The sequence below is a fragment of the Panthera tigris genome, chromosome E2 (genome assembly GCF_018350195.1).
Source record: "Panthera tigris isolate Pti1 chromosome E2, P.tigris_Pti1_mat1.1, whole genome shotgun sequence".
Classification (NCBI taxonomy): Eukaryota; Metazoa; Chordata; class Mammalia; order Carnivora; family Felidae; genus Panthera; species Panthera tigris.
The window spans coordinates 56,219,078-56,240,292 of NC_056674.1; the positions used below are offsets into that span (position 1 = coordinate 56,219,078).

A 21,215-nucleotide genomic window follows, 5' to 3' on the forward strand; every position below is an offset into this window, starting at 1 on the left:
CAAGCATGTCACACATCATTCATTGGCAATGGAATTATTTAAATTGGCGTTGACTGCTAACAGAGACACCGCTCTTTTTTCTTGCAAAATGCCAAGGTATTAGAGAAGGAGATGACAGGCGTCATCTTGAAGCCAAAGTATAGGGTAACTGAAATACGAAAGGAAAGGAAAATTGGTCTGGAACCCACTGGTCACAGGTGCTGTAAACCCAAATACCCACAACTTAGGGAATCATTGCAGATGAGTGCAGGTTTACAAAAACCAAAGGGCAAGCGTGGAAATGACATGCTCACTCGGGCTTAGGTCTGGGGAGAAAATAAGGGGTTGTGGGGGCCAAGGGAAAATACAGGACCGTTAAAATGAGAGTAACAGCCCTTTTAGCAGATTGCCATGTGGGAATGACAGCCACAAGGCTGTTACAAGTTCTTTCTTCCTTTCTTTTTTTCTTTTCTCTTTTCTTTCTTTCTTTCTTTTTTTCTTTCTTTCTTTCATTCTTTCTTTCATCATTTTTTTTTAATCTGGGAAGCTAGAAGCTTACTCACTCCTGCTTTAAGACGTTAGCAAACGAGTTTTAAAACATTCTAAGAACTAACTCCATGCCATATGTCAAGGCCAGATTGAGCCTGTAAGTCATCAGGATGTGGGAGCCTGGTTTAGGGGCCTCTGGGTCAGCTGTGCAAGGCAATCAGAGCAGGCAATTCAACGTGGCTAGTTGTGGAGTGGAAACTCACTTAGAGACAAAATAACCGGTCTCAGGAAAATAAGGGGCCATATACGGTCAGCCCAGAGACCTGGGATAATTGAGGGGGCTCAGAAACACCTGAGGAGCTAAACCAAGGGCTTTGGCTACCCACACATTATGTCTGTCACGGAGATTAGAAATGAGATTGGCGCCTTTGACATTTCCAGGCCAGGGTCTCCCAGGAGCAGCCCTTCAGTGGTCTGGCTTAAGCCCTTGCCACCTTCTTCGGAAATGGAAATGAGCTTGAGGCAGACAGCGGGCATCTTGCGAGGAGGCCTTTGCTTCCATAGGTACCGAGGCACCAGAAAGCATAAAGGGTTCGGTAGCTTTAGGGTGCGTTATGTCGAATTTCTCAAGAAAAGGAAGCACCAATGATCGTCCATTTGTTCATGGACTGATTCATTTCATTCATCTATTTCAACTACCAAATATCGAGCCTCTAGTGCACGCCGGACTTTAAAGGGACAGAGAGGAGTATAAAACCAGTCCTTACACTCAATAGTTGGGGGGTGGGCGGTGCACAGCAATGTATACCTGTAAGCAGTGCCCCAGGGTTCCCCAGGGGGTCTCTGCAGTGAGAAGCGGGCACCCGAGGGGAAATCAACCACGGGGGTGTCAAAAATCTGCCGGAGGACACAATATCTAGATTTTCTTTTACTAATGTATTCATTTTTAAAAACTTCATCCAGCCTGTGATGCTACAGTCATTATAATGTCAGGACCGTCTCCTACTTACTTAGTACCTACAGGTTATAATTAATCACTGATATTCATAACAATGATTCCTAGGCCCTCGGGAGTTTAGAACTGCTTTCTGAATTTTCAGAGAAGGATTACACTTTGTTTAATTTAGTTGGCATTGAGTGTTTACCCTTGAGTTTCAATTCCCGGAAACCTGGCATCCATGCAGAATGTACTGCTCTGCGCCGGAAGATATTGTCTATCCGTTTAGCTCATTTGTCCCCATGAAGGAGGTTGGTCACGTGTTGCTATTGATATTTTGTAATCGAGAGAATGGGGATGATGGTTAGCTGAGGGTCCCACACCAGCTACAGCCGTGACAGATCCAGGATTAAAACCGAAACCTCCTACTCTCAACCTCTGGTTCCAAAGCTCAGAATTAAGTGGAACATACCCTTCTCTAAGTGTTCCGGATAAACGCCAGTGTTTCTCGCCATTATTCCGTAGAGGAAATCACCCCATCATCTTTCTCCTGGACCCCTTCAGTAGATTCTCAACTACGCTGTCCGTTGCCCTCTTATTCCTTTTCAGTCCGTCTTCCGCATGTTTTCCAGAATGATCTTTTTAAAATTCACATTGGAGTTATTCCCTCACACCACACACCATCTCCTACCTCCTAACCCATAAAGAGGTTTCATTTTTAGTTGCTTTACTGAGATGTAAATCATATACTATATGCTGAGAGTTTAGCTCAACGACTGGTGTCGCTGCCTTGATGCCCATTTCTCTTTTTTTTTTTTTTTTAATTTTTTTTTTTTTAAACGTTTTTTATTTATTTTTGGGACAGAGAGAGACAGAGCATGAACGGGGGAGGGGCAGAGAGAGAGAGGGAGACACAGAATCGGAAACAGGCTCCAGGCTCCGAGCCATCAGCCCAGAGCCTGACGTGGGGCTCGAACTCACGGACCGCGAGATCGTGACCTGGCTGAAGTCGGACGCTTAACCGACTGCGCCACCCAGGCGCCCCGATGCCCATTTCTCTTAACCTAGCAGCCTGCGGCAGTCCCTCAGCCCACCCAACCCCTCACACACGCTTAGGTCCTAGGGAACAGCCCACAGGGCCACATGCAAAGGTCAGTTCCTGCTGTGACTTCCCAATAGCGCTGGTGACCAATAGTCCCTCTGCTTCCCAGGGTCTTCCCCTGGAACAGCTCTTAGATAAGAACATTGTGAAGTTCCCAAAACTCTGCTCTTCTGGTTTGAGTGGACCAACCTGGCTTTAGCCCAGGATCCCCAAAGCACTGCACCCACAGACCTAATAAAGGAACGTACCCCAGGTCCCATCACACTCTCCATACACTCTGTCCTGATCCCCCTATGCGGCCCTTCAGGGTGTGCCCTGCCCCTGCTCCAGGACTGGTGGGTAATAAGTTTCTCTGTTCCAGTTTCTGTCACGGTCTATGTTGAATTGCAGCTCACCTTCTGGCCCCCTGTGCTCCACTTTACAAATGTGAATTTAATAAAGTCCAAACACCACACAAATCACTCTAAATTTAAAGTATACAAATGCAATTTCTTACTTGACACATCTCCAAAGGCAAGGGAATTAAAAGCAAAAATGAACTATTGGGACCTCATCAAGATAAAAAGCTTCTGCACAGGAAAGGAAACAATCGACCAAACTAAAAGGCAACTGATGGAATGGGAAAAGATATTTGCAAATGACATATCAGACAAAGGGCTAGTATCCAAAATCTATAAAGAACTCACCAAACTCCACACCTGAAAAATAAATAATCCAGTGAAGAAATGGGCAGAAGACATCAATAGACACTTTTCTAAAGAAGATATCCAGATGGCCAACAGACACATGAAAAGATGCTCAACGTCGCTCCTCATCAGGGAAATACAAATCAAAACCACACTGAGATAGCACCTCACGCCGGTCAGAATGGCTAAAATGAGCAAATCAGGAGACTACAGATGCTGGCGAGGATGTAGAGAAACGGGAACCCTCTTGCGCTGTTGGTGGGAATGCAAACTGGTGCAGCCACTCTGGAAAACAGTGTGGAGGTTCCTCAAAAAATTAAAAATAGATCTACCCTATGACCCAGCAATAGCACTCCTAGGAATTTACCCAAGGGATACAGGAGTGCTGATGCATAGGGGCACATGTACCCGAATGTTTATAGCAGCACTTTCAACGATAGCCAAATTTTATGGAAAGAGCCTAAATATCCATCAACTGACAAATGGATAAAGAAGATGTGGTTTATCTATACAATGGAATACTACCTGGCAATGAGAAAGAATGAAATCTGGCCATTTGTAGCAACATGGATGGAACTGGAAGGTATTATGCTAAGTGAAATAAGTCAAGCAGAGAAAGACAGACACCATATGTTTTCACTCATTTGTGGATCCTTGGAAACTTAACAGAGAACCTTGGGGGAGGGGAAGGGGGAAAAAAAAAGTTCCAGAGAGGAAGGGAGGCAAAGCATAAGAGACTTTAAACACTGAGAACAAACTGAGGGTTGATGGAGGGTGGGAGGGAGGGGAAAGTGGGTGATGGGCATAGAGGAGGGCACCTGTTGGGATGAGCACTGGGTGTTGTATGGAAACCAATCTGACAACAAATTATATTTAATATAATAAATAATAAATAAATAAAGTATACAATTCAGGGGGACCTGGGTGGCTTCCATTGGTTGAGTGTCCGCCTCTTAATTTTGGCTCAGGTCATGATCTCATGGGTCCTGAGATCAAGCCCCATGTCGGGCTCCGTGCTGACCATGCAGAGCCTGCTTGGGATTCCCTCTGTCCCTCTCTCTCTCTGCCCCCTCCCCTACTCATGTTCTCTCTCTCAAAATAAATAAATAAACATTCAATAAGCAAAGTATACAATCTGATGGTTTTTAGTGTATTCAGAGTTGTATCAATTCTAGAACATGTTGGTCTCCTCGAAAGAAACCTTGTTCCCATTAGCTATCATCCTCTATTCTCTTCACCGTCCCCAACCCTAGGCAACTAGGGTTGCCTATCTACCAGTCTACTTTCTGCCTCTATGGATTTGCCTATGTTGAACATTTCACATAAATGGAGTCACATACCATGCAGCCTTTTGTGTCTGGCTTTTTTCACTTAGCGTGTGTTCAAGGTTCATCCACATTGTGGCGGGGTGCCCGTGCTTCCTTCCTTATTTTGGTTGAATAACATCCCATTGTGTGTGTCCAGTATCTAAGTGTGTGTCCAGTCACTGTTGATGGGCATGTGGGTTGTGTCCCGCTTTGGGCTCATACAAATAATGCTACTGTGACGGGCCCGTTTTTGTGGACCTGTGTTTCATTTCTCTTGGGTGTATGAGTAGGAGTGGCCTCACTGGGTCATATGGTAACTCTATACTTAAGTCTTTGAGGAACTTCCAAACTGTTTTCCCAAGTGGCTCCATGAGAGAGTGTCAGTCGTGTTAAGCTGCCCTCAGAAAAGAAGCCAGAAGGTTAAACCTTGTCTGCAAGCCCCTCTGACCTGGCCCTGCCATCTCTTCACTGCCCCCCCTTCTCTCATTCCTTCCCTCCCTCTGGCTTCTGGGCAGGTTTTCTGTGGCCGCGTTGCTTCCTCTTCTGCCGGCTTCCATCAGAGAGGCCTTCTCACGACAGGCCCCACCCACAGTCTGTATGCAATCTCCTTACTATGTCATTCCTTGCTTAATAATGAATTATAGGCTGCTGGGGCACCTGGGAAGCTCAGTCAGTTAAGTGTCCGACTTCGGCTCAGGTCATGATGTCTCAGTCGGTGAGTTCCAGACCCGTGTCGGACTCTGTGCTGACAGGTTGGAGCCGGGAGCCTGCCTCGGATTCTGTGTCTCCCTCTCTCTCTGCCCCTCTCCCACTCACACTCCGTCTCTCTCTCTCAAAAATAAATAAACCTTAAAAAATTAAAAATAGTAATTATTATTATTTATATGATGCTTATTTAATCCGACGAAATGGTGGCTATAAATGAGCCTTAAAAATCCTATGGCGGTATTTTTTAACTATTATAAATCAAGGATCTTGTGCAAAACCAAAGCATGATGGGGCATAGAATGTATTTGTTGAATGAATTCGTGACCACAAGAGAGAGAGTTTAGCTAGAGACTTCAAGCTGTCCAGATGGGTCTGTAATCTACATCAAAACTTTCATTTCTCCCTGGGTATTTTCCGGGTTCTTCCTTTTGCACCAAATGTTCTAAAATAGGCATACAAAAAAGTTTTCTCTCAAGGGCCAGATAATCAATACTTTCGGCTTTGTGAGCCATGGAGACTGTTTGCAGCTACTCGATTCTGCTGGTCTATTCCAGTGAAAAAGCAGCCTCAGACAACAGGTCAGTGAGTGAGGGTGGCCCTGTTCCGATATTTCATTTACAGAAACAGACAGCAGGCTGGATTTGAGCTGGGATTACTAACATTTGATTCTCTTCGAGCTTACCAAATTTTCAGCTTCGTGAGGTCCAGCCTAACAAAACTTACCAGAGAAGGGCACTGTCAGATGAATTCAGGTTCCTTAGCATGTGCCCCATATACAGCACGGGCACGCTCGCTGGGCCATTTGCTGCACGGTCTGGGTGGGTGGGTAGATCTGTAATCCCAGGTCCTCTCCAGTTGGCCCAGAAACATGCAGAAAGGGACATCATGAGCAAAGTGACGAGTGACACTGGCATCTTCATTCTGGGCTGGCCAGGATGCTGGAGGAAGTTGGTGGCGCTGAACCGGGGGAGTCTGGATGGTCCAGAATGGAGCCCGATGCAGGCTGGTTGTCATGTGGACTGTCCGTACTCTGAAGCACAGAACCTGTGTACCACGCTGGGGGCATCTGGTCAAACGGAGGGAAAAAAATGGAGCAGTCAGAGGAGACATCCAGAAGAATCTAACAGAATGTATCTGATCATGACACGGTCATGTCTGGCTGTGTGAGGCATTTTTGTGCACAAGTAAAAAAATCCGAGAAGAGATGCTGACCTCGGGGCATAAGAATGGTAAAGAGGGGTTTTTGTGAGAAATATAAGTCAATTCTTGTAGCTTGCACTGCCTCGTTTATGAAGGCAGGGACAGATGGGCTCACTTTGGTGAGCTAGAATTCGTATCAAGTTCGTATCAAGTTTCATCTAAATATGCTTATTAGTAATATGTGTATCAGAACCAAATCGTTTTCTATCAGTCATCGCCAAACAACAAATAATCCCATGTAAAATATGTTTGCCCACTTTAGAGAGTTATGGCAACTTTGCTGATCGTGGCTTCTTCCTCTGGAATAGGCAGAAAATGCTACGGTTGAATTCTCAATACATTGCCTCTTAGCTGGGCTCACCCTCAGGGAATTCTCAAATGACAAGTGTCACCTCTTTCTTGTCTATTGATCTGTCCTCTAGAGAAAAAGAGACTTCCTTATAAACTCAAAGCCCTTAGCTCATCCATTGTTCATTTGTTACATTTATTGAAAACCGGCTCTATGAAAGACAGTGTTTCACTGTGCTGTGGGAACCAGGCAGGCAAGTCTCCCTGTCCTCGTGAGCTTACATTCCACGCGTCTTACATTTTCTGTGTCTTCCATGAGCTGTCATTCTGGCAACTGTTGAGGAAGCATCTGCATCATAGGCCTGTGATAGCAAGAGCCGGGGAAACAACATAGGGATTGGGATGAGCATTGATTGAAGAGTGACTGTACTTGATCAGAGTTGAGAGAGGCCTCTGTTTTGAGGAAAGACATAAATGGAATGAGGGGCAGGCCACAAAAACTCCTTGGAAAGTGTGTTCTAGGTGAGGGAACAGTGTCTTCAGGGACCGTGGAATGGAAATTAAGTTAGCTGGCTTGAGAAACACCAAGGAGCATGTGGCCAGGATGGAAGGATTCCAGGAGAATGATGGCAGATGGGGCCAAGGATGCTCCACGGTCCAAGTCAGGGCTGTGTGGGCTGCAGGGAGGACTTAGGACACAAGTCACGTGGGCTGATTGGGGAGCAGAACGGTGAAAGGTCCCATCTGTTTTTTTTGGATTTTTTAATGTTTATTTATTCTTGAGAGAGAGAGAGAGAGAGAGAGAGTGAGTGGGGGAGGAGCAGAGAGAGGGAGACACAGAATCTGAAGCAGGCTCCAGGCTCTGAGCTGTCAGCACAGAGCCCGATGCGGGGCTCAAACTCACAAACCACGAGATCATGACCTGAGCCCAAGCCAGATGCTTAATCGACTGAGCCACCCAGGCACACCATCCCATCTGCTTTTTCAAAGGTCACCAGGAACGCTGTGTGGCGAATAGTGACGGTAAGGTAGCATAGGAGCAGAGAATGCAATTAAGAGATGCTCGCGATACTGCGGCGAGGGGGACTTAGCCCTGCGGTGGCCCCAGCCACCAACAGCTGGTGAGAGATGGCCAGACACAGGGTGGACGAGGTACGGCTCACAGGGCCAGCGGATGGACTGGACGGGGCGGAGAGGACTGGGCATCAGCTGGTGAGCCCCACGCTTCTTCAACTCAGTAGCTGCACCGCCACTCACGTAGGAGCTAATGTCGATCCCTCTGTTGCAAAGAGAGACAGTGAATGCTTAAGGAAACAATGTGGACGGGCAAGGGGGGTGACTCGGCGACGCGCCGGCACTGGGGGAAGTCAGCCGGTCCTGATTATTTGTGTAGTTCATTACCCTACGTGTCTTAAGGCCGCTGAGCACCTACAGAATCCCTGGGGTCGGACCTTGGGACTCTGCCTTACTCAAGTTTCCAGGTGATTCCCATGCAAATTAGTTTTCTTTTTTACTGTGATAAAACAGCACATTATGAAAAATTTCCATCTTAACCGCTTCTAAGCGTACAGTTCAGTGATGATAATGATATTCACATTGTTGTGAAACAGATCTCCGGAACTTTTTCTTCTTGCAAATCTGAAACTCTATGCCAATTAAATAACAGCTCCCTTTTCCCTCTCCCCTCACCCCCGATAGCCGCCATTGTCTGTGTCTATGAATCTGACCTACTGTAGATATTTCCTATAGGAGGAATCACGGAGTAGCTGTCATTTTGCGACTGGCCTGTTTCACTCAGCATAATGTCTTCCTGGTTCAGGCCGTAGCATGTGGGGCATGTGGCCAGAGTCCTTTTCTTTTTAAGGCTATATAACATTCCATCATGTATATCTTTGTGGCACATTTCGCTTATCCATTCATCCACTGATGGACACGTGGGTTGCTTCTGCCTCTTGGCTGTTGGGATAATGGCTGCAGTGATCATGGGTGTGCATATACCTCTCCAAGACCCTGTTTGCAATTCCTTCATGTAGATATAGATATAGATATAGATATAGATATAGATATAGATATAGATACAGATATACACACATATATGGCATTGTTCTTCCACACAAAAGACACTTCTAGAAGTGCAACTCTTATGTCTCTTGATTGTGGTGGTACATGTAGGTGGAGAACTAAGTACACAGGTATGTGTGCATGTACACACACATACAAGTAGAAATAAAACTGAGCAAATCTAGGATCCAGGACTGTATTGAGGCCATTGTTCTGCTTGCATTACTGTGGTTTGTAAGAGGTAACCATTGGGGGACACTGGCCAAAGAGTGCATGGTACCTCTCTGTGCTATTTCTTCCACCTTCAGGAGAATAAAAATTTTTTTTTAATTTTATTTTTATTTTTATTTTTATTTATTTATTTGTTTGTTTGTTTGTTTATTACATATGACATTTATTGTCAAATTGGTTTATAAAATTCAGGGGCACCTGGGTGGCTCAGTCAGTTGACGTCCAGCTTCGGCTCAGGTCACGATCTCGTGTTCGTGGGTTCGAGCCCCGCGTCGGGTTCTGTGCTGACAGCTCAGGGCCTGGAGCCTGCTTTGGATTCTGTCTCCCCCTCTGCCCCTCCCGTATGTCTCTCAAAAAACAAAATAAAACATATATTTTTTCTTCAATTTCAAAAACAAAGCACTGTCCCCGCTGGTAAAGGCACAAGTGGAGGGGCACAGAGTTCTGTGCTTTGTTCCAAAGGAGGAACCAGAGCAGGATTAGAGGCAGACCCACAGTGCTGAGTAGACCAAGGGGCATGGGTGGCCCACAGCCCAGACAGCAGGACCAGTGTAGCAGGGACGAGGAGCTGGACATTTGGTGAGAGCCCAATGTCCCAACTTGTGCTCGCTCAAAAATAAATAAACATTACACAAATAAGGGGTGCCTGAGTGGCTCTGTCCGTTGAGTGCCTGCCTCTTGGTTTAGGCTCAGGTCATGATCTGGGTCATGATCTGGGTCATTATCTCACAGTTTTTGAGATCAAGCCCCGAGTCAGGCTCTGTGCTAACAGTGTGGGGCCTGCTTGGGATTTTCTGTCTCTCCCTCTTTCTCTGCCCCTCCCCTGCTTGGTTTCTCTCTCTCAAAAATAAATAAACTTAAAAAAAGTTTTTTAAACATTAAAAAAATGAGCTTCAGCTTCCTAAAGGCAGCTTTTTCCTTAGATGCCCGAGACCATGAACCCTAATCAGAAACTTAATGTTACAGAGAATTTTCGGTTTGTTTCACAAAAAAAACAAAACAAAACAAAAAACAAACAAAACAAAACAAAACAAAAAAACCTTTAAGGATAACTGGAAGCTTCTATTTATTTAGCATTTTTTATGTGCCAGGTATTTTGTTGAGTGCTTTACAAACATCATGTATTTTACCTCACATAAACCCTGTGAGATAGGTGCCCCTCTCCCCTCTTAAAGATGAGGACTCTAAATCTGAAGTCCGTGCTTAGAACCTGAGCTCTTTCCTGGTTCTGAGACTTGATTAGCAAGATTAAAAGTGAAGCTTCAGAGAAAAAGCAGACCCTGATAACATTGAGGGCTCAGAAAACAGGGACACCTGGGTGACTCAGTCAGCTGAGAATCCGACTCTTTTCATTTTTAATTTTTTTAATGTTTATTTATTTTTGTAAGAGAGAGAGAGCACGAGAGAGTGTGAGGGAGGGAGGGGCAGATAGAGAGGGAGACACAGAATCCAAAGCAGGCTCCCCAAGCTGTCAGCACAGAGCCCAACACCGGCTCGAACCCACAAACCGGGAGATCATGACCTGAGCCAAAGTTGGATACTCAACCGACTAAGCCACCCAGGCGCCCTGCATCCGACTCCTGCTTTGGGCTCAAGTCATGATCTCACAGTTCGAGGGGTAGAGCCCTGTGTCGGGCTGTGTGCTGACAGAGCCTGCTTGGGATTCTCTCTCTCCCTCTTTCTGTGCCCCTACCCCACTCTCTCTCTCACAATAAATAAACATAAAAAAAAAAAAAAGGGAACGAAATTTGAAGAGTCCAAGTTCCCTACTGTGGAATTCTGTCAAGTGCATTGAGACTCTTTTTTTAATCCAAAACTCAGAGGCCTGGGAGAGGGGACAAGCCAGCCACTGGCTGTGCTGCAATACCGATGATCCCCTGTCATACTTAACGCTCACATGCTTCCCATTAATCATCAACACTGAGAGGTGCCAGATGTCCTGAAGTTTAACTTACTCCCGTGACTCCCCACTTGTGATAAACCGTAGCCAATCTGCAGTCAATTTTAATAGAAACTTCATAGATGCTTTTTAACTCTGAAATTAACACATGCCCATTATAGAAAATCTAGAAGAGTGTAGAGAAGCAGAGTAAAAAAAAAAAAAAATCACTGCTAATCTTTCAGTGTAATCTTAATTGTGTAATGTCTTTGCCTCTTCTTCAAAAAAGACATTATACTTCACGTACTATTTTGCAGTCAAACGTTTACTTCATACTATGAGCACCATACCATTAACATATTTTCTCATTCCCTGAAGTGTTTCTGCAATGTCGTGTTCTACTTTGTGTCGAGCCACCCAGGCGCCCCATGTAATTTTTCCCGTTTGTAAGCAACATTGAAATGAATATGCATGTTATCAAACACCCCCCACCCCACCTGCTCGTCCCTGAGATACACAGATATCCCCCAGGCTAAATTTCTATAAGCAACATCACATGTTTTCAAGGCTTGGGATGCATATTGACATATTGCATTCCAGAAAGATGTTTTAGTGTTATCAGTAATGCATGAGTATTTGTTTCCTTATGTTTGACAAACACTGACTATTAGGTTTTCCTAATTATTTTGGCAATGTTGGAAGCAAAAAGTTACCTCATTTAATTTTATAATGCTTGTTGTTTTGTTTTCTGATTCTGTTAATTGTTGTTTTGTCCTTATTGATTTTTAACCAGCTCTTTATATATTCAAGATGGTAAACATCTGTTTTATATGACACAACCACTTTTCCCAGTTTTCTTTTTACTTTATTTATGATATTTTAGTCATACAAAAACTTGCTTTTGAGTTTTTTAATCTCTCAATAATTCACTTAACTTATATCTTTAATACCAGTTTAGAAAGGCCTTCCCCACTCTATCACATAAATATTCAATGGGGTTTTTTTCTCCTAATACTTTAATCCACCTGGAATTTATTAGGCTATACTTTAAATGTTTATATATCAACCTTGATTTTTGGAGAATATCTGTTTTATAAAACACATTTTAATACTTATTTAACAAAATGACTTTAGATCTATAAACTAAAAAAAAAAAAAAAAAAGATACTGCATTCTTTCCCTTCTCTTTCTCTGAATTTTGCTTTTGGAGACAGAGAACAACAAGTGAAAATAAAATCCTCAGTAATTTTCTCCTACAGCTTTGTTTTCAAAAGTATTATATTTCTCATCTTTGTACAAAAATCCCCTTAACCCTTGTATGTATCCTTAATTGATCTGGTACAATTCCAGTATCCATGATTTATATAAATTCTACTTGAACCAATTAAAATTTTCAGCCTGTGTCCCCTCTTGGGGTAGAGGATATTCAGTAGGACTTTACCCAAGCTGCTTAAATAAAATTATTTTGAATATCTGCATAGATTTCTTACACATAATTAAAATTAGTTCAAAAATTAAATAGAAAAATGCCCTCGAAGTCCAGCATGGTTGTGAGCATGCATACATAAGAAAAAAATATATGCTCTCATTATGTTTGGTGGAAAACACACTTTAAAAGTAAAATTTCGGATCAACAAAGGAAATACTACAGTCCAAGAGGAACGAGCTTTTCAAAGAACATTTGATAACAGTATCAAGATCCTTAATTAATAATCTAGCGAGTCGGAAACTTGAATCTCCCCTTTGATCACTTTTAGAGGGAGCTATAAACACCACATCCAGTCCGTCAAGGGGGAGATGCCACACAGAGCCGTGGAAGTGAAGGCAGGGGAATGTTAACAAAAGGCTAAAAATATCTTTTCCCTGGGAACTCTCCAGGAGCTAGCCCATAATGAGATTCAACTTAGATAAGTGAACAAAGCCAAGAAAACTAACTTGAAATGCAAGTAATTGGTGTCAAAGAGAAATCTGGAATAGTGAGATAGGAAAGAAGTTTGAAGGGAGTAATGGCTGACAAGGATTAAATCGAGGTACTTCGTCCACCTTCTCAAAAGTCTCAGTAAAGGTCTGTTGGGAGCAAACGAAGGCCAAGGTCACCAAACTCTCCCCTGATCTAACAAACCTTGTTTAGAATTTCCTACGTGCCAGCAACTGTGCTACACACAGTCCTTTATCTTTTTTCTCAAAACAAAAACAAAATGGAGAATGATATCCCGAACACCATTTGTTACGTGGGCAAACTGACCTGGGAAGTTGAAATTACTTAATTACACGAGTTGTCATGTTACCCTCTTCGCCTAGGGCAGGCTTGGTGTGCACCTGTTTGGGCTTAATAGTTCATAGTAACACCTGCCTTCGTTCTAAAAATGTTACGGTCTGACCCATACATTAGGGACCACAGTAGCTGCAACGAATTACCACAAATGTGCGACCCCGAACAAACGCAAATTTGTTATCACACGCTTCCATAGGTCAGAGTACAACCCGGACGTCATGGAGCTAAAATCAATGTGCCAGTGGGCCTCCCTTCACTTCTGAAGTCTATGCAGGAGGACACTTGTCTTTCCTAGCATCTAGAGACTGCTCACATTCCTTGGCAGGTGGCCTCCTCCTCCGTTTTCAAAGCCAATGAGGTTGCTCAAGTCTGTTCTCACCTTCTGGCTCAGACCTTTCCTCTCCTGCTCTCTTAAGGACGCTTGTGATCATATTGGGCCCAACCTGATAATCCAGGCTGATCTCACTGTTTTAAGGCCAGCTGATCGGCAACTTTAATTCTGCTTTGCCATGTCAGTTAGCATATGCACAGGTTCCAGGGAGTAGGACATAAAGATTTTTAGGAAGACTGTCATCCCACCGGCCACAGATGCTCTAAGGTAGCATATCCCCAAATCGGAAGACAGGCTTTTTGATTCAAAGTCTGGTTGTGATTTCAGTGATCACTGAGGATGTCTTCAATGGGAAAGTCTGGTTTGATCTTTGTGACATGTTGGTAGGTGGGGAGGGTGGGAGAATAGCAAACAGAAACTTGGTAAAAATATCCATCAGTGCTTTCTTTATTCAAGGCCCTTATGTATAGAAGGAATACCTAGGAAACAGTGTTCTTGCCTTTCAGTTGTCTGTGATCTGACTGGGCCATGAGTATATCCCCCCCCCCACACACACAGAACACAGAAGTCTCTATGAGAGGAGCCTATAATAAATGGATAGGATACTCTATTAATTAACTATGTAAGAAGTTAGATGCAAAACATAAGGGCAGTTTGAGTTTCATACTAACCATACAAGTTAGGAATTCATTTTATCTTCTTCTCTCCTATGACAGGAAACATTATATATTTCCATAGTGGAAAATCTGGTTTTTAAAAATCTTCCACGGGCAGCTGGGTGTCTCAGCCAGTTAAGTGTCTGACTTCAGTTCAGGTCATGATCTCATGGTTCGTGGGTTCGAGCCCCATGTCGGGCTCTGTGCTGACAGTTTGGAGCCTGGAGCCTGCTTGGGATTCTGTGTCTCCCTCTCTGTCAGCCCCTCCCTGGCTTGCTTAGGCTATCCTTTAAATGTTTATATATCAACCTTGATTTTTGGAGAATATCGTGTTTTATAAAACACATTTTAATACTTATTCAACAAAATGGCTTTAGATCTATAACCTAAAAAAAAAAAAAGATATTGAATTCCATTTATTCTGTCTCTTGAAAATAAATAAATGTTAAAAAAATTTTTTTTGTAATCTTCCAACATTCTCAACCTTGAGAGATCGTCTATTATAAATAAACACAAAAATCTCTGTGGGCTTTTCTATTTCTATGGAAACCTGGAGCCCATCTACCACGCCCTTGAGGTGGGAGAATTGGCTCGTGTTCACACAGGACCCTCATGTCTCTACTCTTGGATAAAGTATTTTTGCTTTAAACAGATTATGGGTGATTTGCATACCATGTTCCCTTCCCACTCTACTCACCCTGATCATTTGAGAGGCACATTTATAAGAGGGAAAATTTCTTTCTTTTCTTTTCAGAAAATCTGACATTCTAGAAGGGAGCATGTTGTAGCTAGGCTAATAATGTAATATTCCCCAATCTATAGTGTTTTATTTTATTTAAAAATTTTTTTTAACTTTTCTTTATTTTTGAGACGGAAGGAGACAGAGCACGAGAGGGGGAAGGGCAGAGAGAGGGAGACACAGACTTTGAAGCAGGTTCCAGGCTCTGAGCTGTCAGCACACAGCCCGACATGGGGCTCAGACTCGTGAACCGTGAGATCATGACCTGAGCTGAAGTCGGACGCCTAACCTACTGAGCCACCTAGGTGCCCCTAAGCCTGTAGTGTTTTCATAAGTATTTTCATGTTTATCAGGAAAAATTTATTATAAGCTCATCATATCCCTAAATTCATGGATAGTTTTGCCTTGAATGAGGCAACAATGAAACATAGCAATGTAAAGCTATTTACTATGAAGCAAATAACACAGTAAAGAAAATAAAACAAAAACGCAAAGGAAGCCCATGAAAGACCATTTGGCAAATGAGGGCAGAGTGGAAGAAAGCATGAATTTTAGAGTCAGACCTGCGTTTGGATCCAGCTGGATCACAAACTAGCTTTTGCTTATAGACCAGTACTTAACATTTCTCTGAGTTTTGCTGCAGTGGGTGTTTCTACAGGTTGTTTTGAGCCAAATGAGGCAATGCATAAAAAGCCCAGACGTGCATTGGACACCAAATAAACATTAGTTCCCTTCTTTAAAAGGCAAGTAACTAATTTAAAGTAGTTAGGTATTATTTACCACTGTGGTTCTTATTTCATGGATTAAGACTGCACGAAGAGTCACCTGACTGACAGTCCGTGGAGTTCAGACCGACTGTCAGCTCGTACCTGCCAGGGATGGACAGAAAGGACAGATGGCCAGAGCCGAGGCCAAACTTTGGACTCCAGTCTCTTAAAGAGGTACTGCCTCTTCATGCAATCAGTATTAAATCAGCTTTGTGCCATCAGTGTTAAATCAGGTGGCTGTTATGTGCAGACATTGGGTCTCAGCCTTGGGGATTCGTTAATGGTCAAGAACATTCATCACACCTCTGCCTTCATGGGACCAGTCAGAGAGGCAGACGTTAATTGAGTTGTCACACAAATAAATATGCTATATTATGGAAAATGCCGTAAAGGAAGGGTACCATACCACGGGACTGTAAACCAGGGACAGGCTAGTTAGTCTGGGGGACTAGGGAAGGATCTTCTTTGCTAGTGATATCTGAGCTGAGATCTGAGGGATAAATAGGGTCGACCAAGGACAGCAGGTGGGAGGATCACGTGTGAAAGTACCTGTGCTGGGAAGGAGCAGCGTAAATTGGGAAAACGGAAAAAAGATTTGTGTAGTTTGATAATAAGGACAAAGGGCATCTCTTAGGACATGAAATGAGTTTGGAGAACTGGGCTGGGGCCAGATGATAAAAAGACTTGTCTAAGTAAAGGAATGAGAAACTCCTGAGGGATGTCCATTATGGGGTGACATAAATTAATTAAAAATCTGAAAAGATACCCTGGAAGCCTGTCTTAGTCAGTGTTCTCCAGAGAAATAAAAGAGATAAAGAGATAGATAGATAGATATACACACATATACATACATCTTTATACAAAGGGATTTATTGTAAGCAATTGGCTCACACAGTTAAGGAGGCTGAGAAGTCCCGTGACTTCTGCAAGGCTGGTTCTGCAAGCTGGTTGTGTAATTGAGTCCCAGTCGAAAGGCCTGAGATCCAGGAGAGTCCAATGTGCTGATTGCAGTTCGGGCCTGGAAGCCTGAGAAGGAGGAACACCCGGGGCACATTGTCCAGGGCGGTGACCAGTACTGGGCTCTTGAGTGTGGCTAACACAATGAAAGAACTAGATTTTTTTTTATTTTATTTATCTTTATTAATTTAAATTTAAATAGCCATATGTGGCTAGTGGCTTCCAAATTGGACAGTGTAGGTTTGTTTTTTAATTTTTAAATTTTTTTTTTGAGAGAGAGGGAGAGAGAGAATGGATGGGGGAGGGGCAGAGAGAGGGAGACACAGAATCTGAGGCAGGCTCCAGGCTCCCAGCTGTCAGCACAGAGCCCGACGTGGGATTCGAACTCATGTACTGTGAGATCATGACCTGAGCCAAAGTCGAATGCTGACTGAGCCACCCAAGCCCCTCTAGACAGTGTAGTTTTAATATGTGACCCTGTTCTATCCCTTCATGTTGCTTATCTCTAACTGAAATTACTTTACTCCTGTGTTTTACATTGCCTATTACCTGTCTCTTTCATGCCGGAATATCTTGTTGACTGCTAGATTTGTAACACTCAGGGTAGGGACTGACATATATTCATATCTCAATGAACTTTCTGTTAAATTGACTTTCAAATTAATAAATGCCCCTTAAGAGCACTTTGCTATTTTTGAGTGCTGTTCCAAAGCACTTCGCTTCTAATGATCTTGCTTTCCACTGAAAAATCCAGAAATCAAACTCTGGGTAGTATGGTAACACAAAATGCTATCAGGTTGTGTGCTGACATTGTTGGTTTTATCAGATTCAGCTGGACGTTTCGTAGTCACCCTAATCAGTTATATCTCCTTAGTTTCTGTGTGTCTTTCCCTTATGTTGAGATGGACCTGGAGTCTACCCTCCCAGTTCCAACATTTTGCACACTTGGGGAAATGTGGATTCTGTTCCTCTAGCCTCCTTGTGGCTTCCGACACTGCCCAAAGCTTGTTCAACGGGGAAGTGTTGGAGAGGGTCATCGAGAGTTCATGAGCCAGGTCGTGACCTCCGGTTGACCCGGAAGCCGGATTCAGGCAATCGATCAGAGAGGTTCCTCACGCCTTCCCCGTCCTTGAAAGATAAGGTCTGCCCACCATTCCCACAGTGGGAGCTGTTTTCAAGGTTGCAGCTTTGAGAGAGCGATGTGTTGCTGGGCCAATGGATGGTACACTTGATCGAGCCCTGCGAAGGCCTCTGTGTAAACTTTCGGAATTCTGGGGGGCGGTGCAGAGATCTCCCGGTCTTGCAGCTGCCTAAGATAAGCTCCGTAAGTAAGCTCCCTTGCTTGTTAACGTTGCCACCTACCCATCAGGGACCCTCGGTCTCTCCCTGCCCTACGTGTACAAACCAACAAGAAGCTTAGGGTTCAGATCCCAGATATTTGTTGTCTTTAGACATAGGGGTTTTGGTTGAGTAAAAGTCAAGTCTTTGGCTATTCTGGGAGGACAAAAGGTCAGGCCGTCCTTATTACACAAAATTGCCCCAAGGTTTTGTTTGCTTTCCTTGGTTTAGTAGAATTTGCATAGCATGTTAAAAAAAAAAAAAGCATCAAAGTATAGTTCATTCTCTGTGAGCTCTCCTTTGTGTGCAGATGTGAAAAGCCTCTGCCCATTTATTTGCTAGTGAAAGGATGAATACTACAGAAAAAAGTGAAAAAGAATATTCTGCTCAAGCTTACCTGGGTTCGTTTTTTGCTTAGCGCCTTCAAATTCTGTGCACAGACGTACGTTACACATGCATGATGACCATCCTCTTTTTCACGCACAATATTCTAAGGGGTCAACAAGGTTAAATCATGATTTTATCCAATGGCTGTGTTCTCTTATGTCGTAAAAACATTCATTCAACCAGTCCCCCCTGCTTGGGCATTTAGCGGACGCCAGTGGTGATTCATTGTCCTAATCATGAAATAACACTACAGTGAATGTTTTCCTACACGTAAGTGCCTCCAAACTCAAACCCACCCGGAAGTGGTATCCATATGGAACAAAGCGTGGGAGCCCTTAATAGCTTTTGTGGAATTTTCCCACATTTCTTTCGAAAGGATGATCGCCGTTTGAAGCACCATCCGGTGGGGTCCAACCGTGCTGATTTGTAACAGAAGTGTTTCTCTTCTCCTTTCCTACTTCGGGCTTGTTTTGACAGTAGTGCTGATTACAGTATGAGTAGCAACAATGGCAGCGGCTAATATTCCTGGGGATATATGTGGGAGAGCATCAGAGTAGGTGCTTTAAAAACATTGTGGGTAATGGTTAAAAATATAAACCCTGGAGGCTGACTTCATGAGGTCAGATCCAGAATCTACCACTTAACCTTTAATTGGCTTCCATTCCCTGCTTGCAAATGATTCACAGTCTGACTAGGAAGACCAGATGAGTTCATCGAGGAGTAAGCCCAGTAAAGCACTGGATGATGTTGATTCTTATTCCTAATTGTGGGTGGTTTTATTAACATCATTTCACAGGTGAGAAAATGAGAGGGTAGGGGTATGGCTCAAGGCCACCTGGCTCGTGAAAAGTGGGCTGGTTGTACCTGCAGAAGCCCTTTCCCCAAGGTTTGCAACTGCGGGGAAATACCCAGCCTCGTCCAGCACAGGGACCAGCACTGACATCCCAGGAGAAGTTAGTGTTGCCGCCGAGTTAGACCAAGGCAGAATCAGGCACAGAAAAGGAGAGCATAAGGTCACTGTAACTGGAGATGCCATGATGTAACTCCTTGTTTCCAAGATCAACAATAAAGCTGGGGTTTGGGAGGGGAGGGAGATTATTTTCTTCATCCTTGCAAACTGAAGGTAATTCTGTATGGAAGTGTTTTGTGGGATTGTGAAATACCCCCTCGATTACAGGGGCCCTGTGGGCAGCAATCCCGAGGTCTTGTTCGGGACCCGTGCAAATGCCTTCCTTGCCTTGGGAAGGCCCTCTCTAAATATTTACTGACCCGAATTTCTGCTAAACATTGTCATAAACACTTTCAGTTATTTCTTAATGTACTCTGTTCATAACTGCTTAGTCAATTATTTTTATTAGCATAACGTTCCTTTTAAGCATAATGATGTTGGGGAAAAAAACAGAAACATTGTAAGCACATTTTCTCAGCTATGGCTGATTGTGAATGTTTTCTCTCTTTTCTTTTTCTTTTTTGGACTTCCTTTGCAGATTTGATGAATTAATTGTGAACTTCCCAGGGGGGAACCTAATATGAACTGAAATTTGTCGTTTATTCTATAATGTTGCGGTTCTATTCTAGTTCCAGTGACTATCCATTGAGACCGAAGCTTGAATATTGCCAAGCGCTCCTAAAATTGCTGGCATAACCTACTTTCTCCAGAGAACCTGACTTCAATTTTCATAATGAATTAACGCCTTCTCTCTCCCCCAATTTCTTTGCTCCAATAGCTCTTTGTGGAGACCACTGATGTCAGTGGCAAAACTCTCGAGGGGCCGGTTCCTCTGGAAGTCATCGTGATTGACCAGAATGACAACAGACCGATCTTTCGGGAAGGCCCCTACATTGGCCATGTCATGGAAGGATCACCGACAGGTATGTTACATTGGCTTCCATTAGCATAATGGCTTGGGAAGTGGGATACTATGTGACCTTTGGGGATGCTAGAGACTGTTTTCTTCCTGCTACGCCTTGTGATATACATAGTTATTTCCCTGGGTGGAAGCAAGCCCTGGAAATCTGGAACTCAGAACATGACTGGGGTGTTGCAGGCTGTGAAAATCTCTCTCCTCGTCTCTGAAAGCGACCTTCCAAGGATCTTTCAAGGCTGTGTGAATAGATCTAGCTCACCCTTGTGACGGCCCAAGGTTGAACTCTGTGGGATGGCAGGCCTTTGAAGAAAATTAAGGTCCCCACCCCAGGCTCCTCAGTCATTCCTTTTCGTAATTGTCTTTTAATAAGAACCATTTTGGAAAAAACAGGTACTACTTTCTTTTTCTCCCCTCCTTTTCCTTACACAAGGTTCATGGAGAAACCTTGTGGCCTCAGTCACGGGGCCAAAGGCAAGACATTTTATTTCTCTCTGGAAATACAGGCACCTACGTTATGGAAATCACAGGGTTACTACAGAGCTCCTGTTATCTTTTTTCCACACTTAACCTTCCAGGGAAGGTGTTAGAATTTAGAGCTCCCTTTTTTTGGCACAAGAGATACGAATAAATGCATTCTGTGACCAGCAGCAGAAGTCACTGCTGAGTAGGATGCTTGAGAAAGTAGAGAGCAAAGTCGAAAAGCCCCTATTACGAGACTAGACTTTGATTGTAAGTCTTAAAATTCACCGGAATGAGTACATACCATATGAAGACTGTCTCTGTGGCTGTGTCTAGATGGGGCCCCAAGAAGTGATTCAGTGGGGCAGACGGGAGACAAGAGCCCCAGCACTGCTTCCGCGGGTTCTGTTTTTCCCCTTCACTGACTTGATGGGATGTATCAGTAACTGGTAGACAGAGGAGGCTCTGCAAGCGTCGTCATGGTAACCTGCCTAGACTACCCCTGAGTCATTGTATGCAAGGCGCCTAAACCTGTCTCCCCAGCTCTGGGCACTTTATCTGCTCCCCAGGG

General features: G+C 43.8%; 1 protein-coding gene across 9 annotated transcripts in view; it reads left to right on the forward strand.

The window, feature by feature from the left end:
- CDH13 (cadherin 13) overlaps nt 1-21,215 on the forward strand; it is a 1,026,978-nt gene that overhangs the window by 622,478 nt on the left and 383,285 nt on the right. For 8 of the 9 annotated variants that reach the window (XM_007082828.3, XM_042969571.1, XM_042969572.1 and 5 more), the window contains one exon: nt 20,045-20,189. In XM_007082828.3, coding sequence (XP_007082890.1) covers nt 20,045-20,189 — 145 coding nt within the window. Of the gene's footprint in view, nt 1-17,806; nt 17,917-20,044; nt 20,190-21,215 lie in introns of those variants that run through there. The other variant, XM_042969570.1, reaches the window with a different exon arrangement.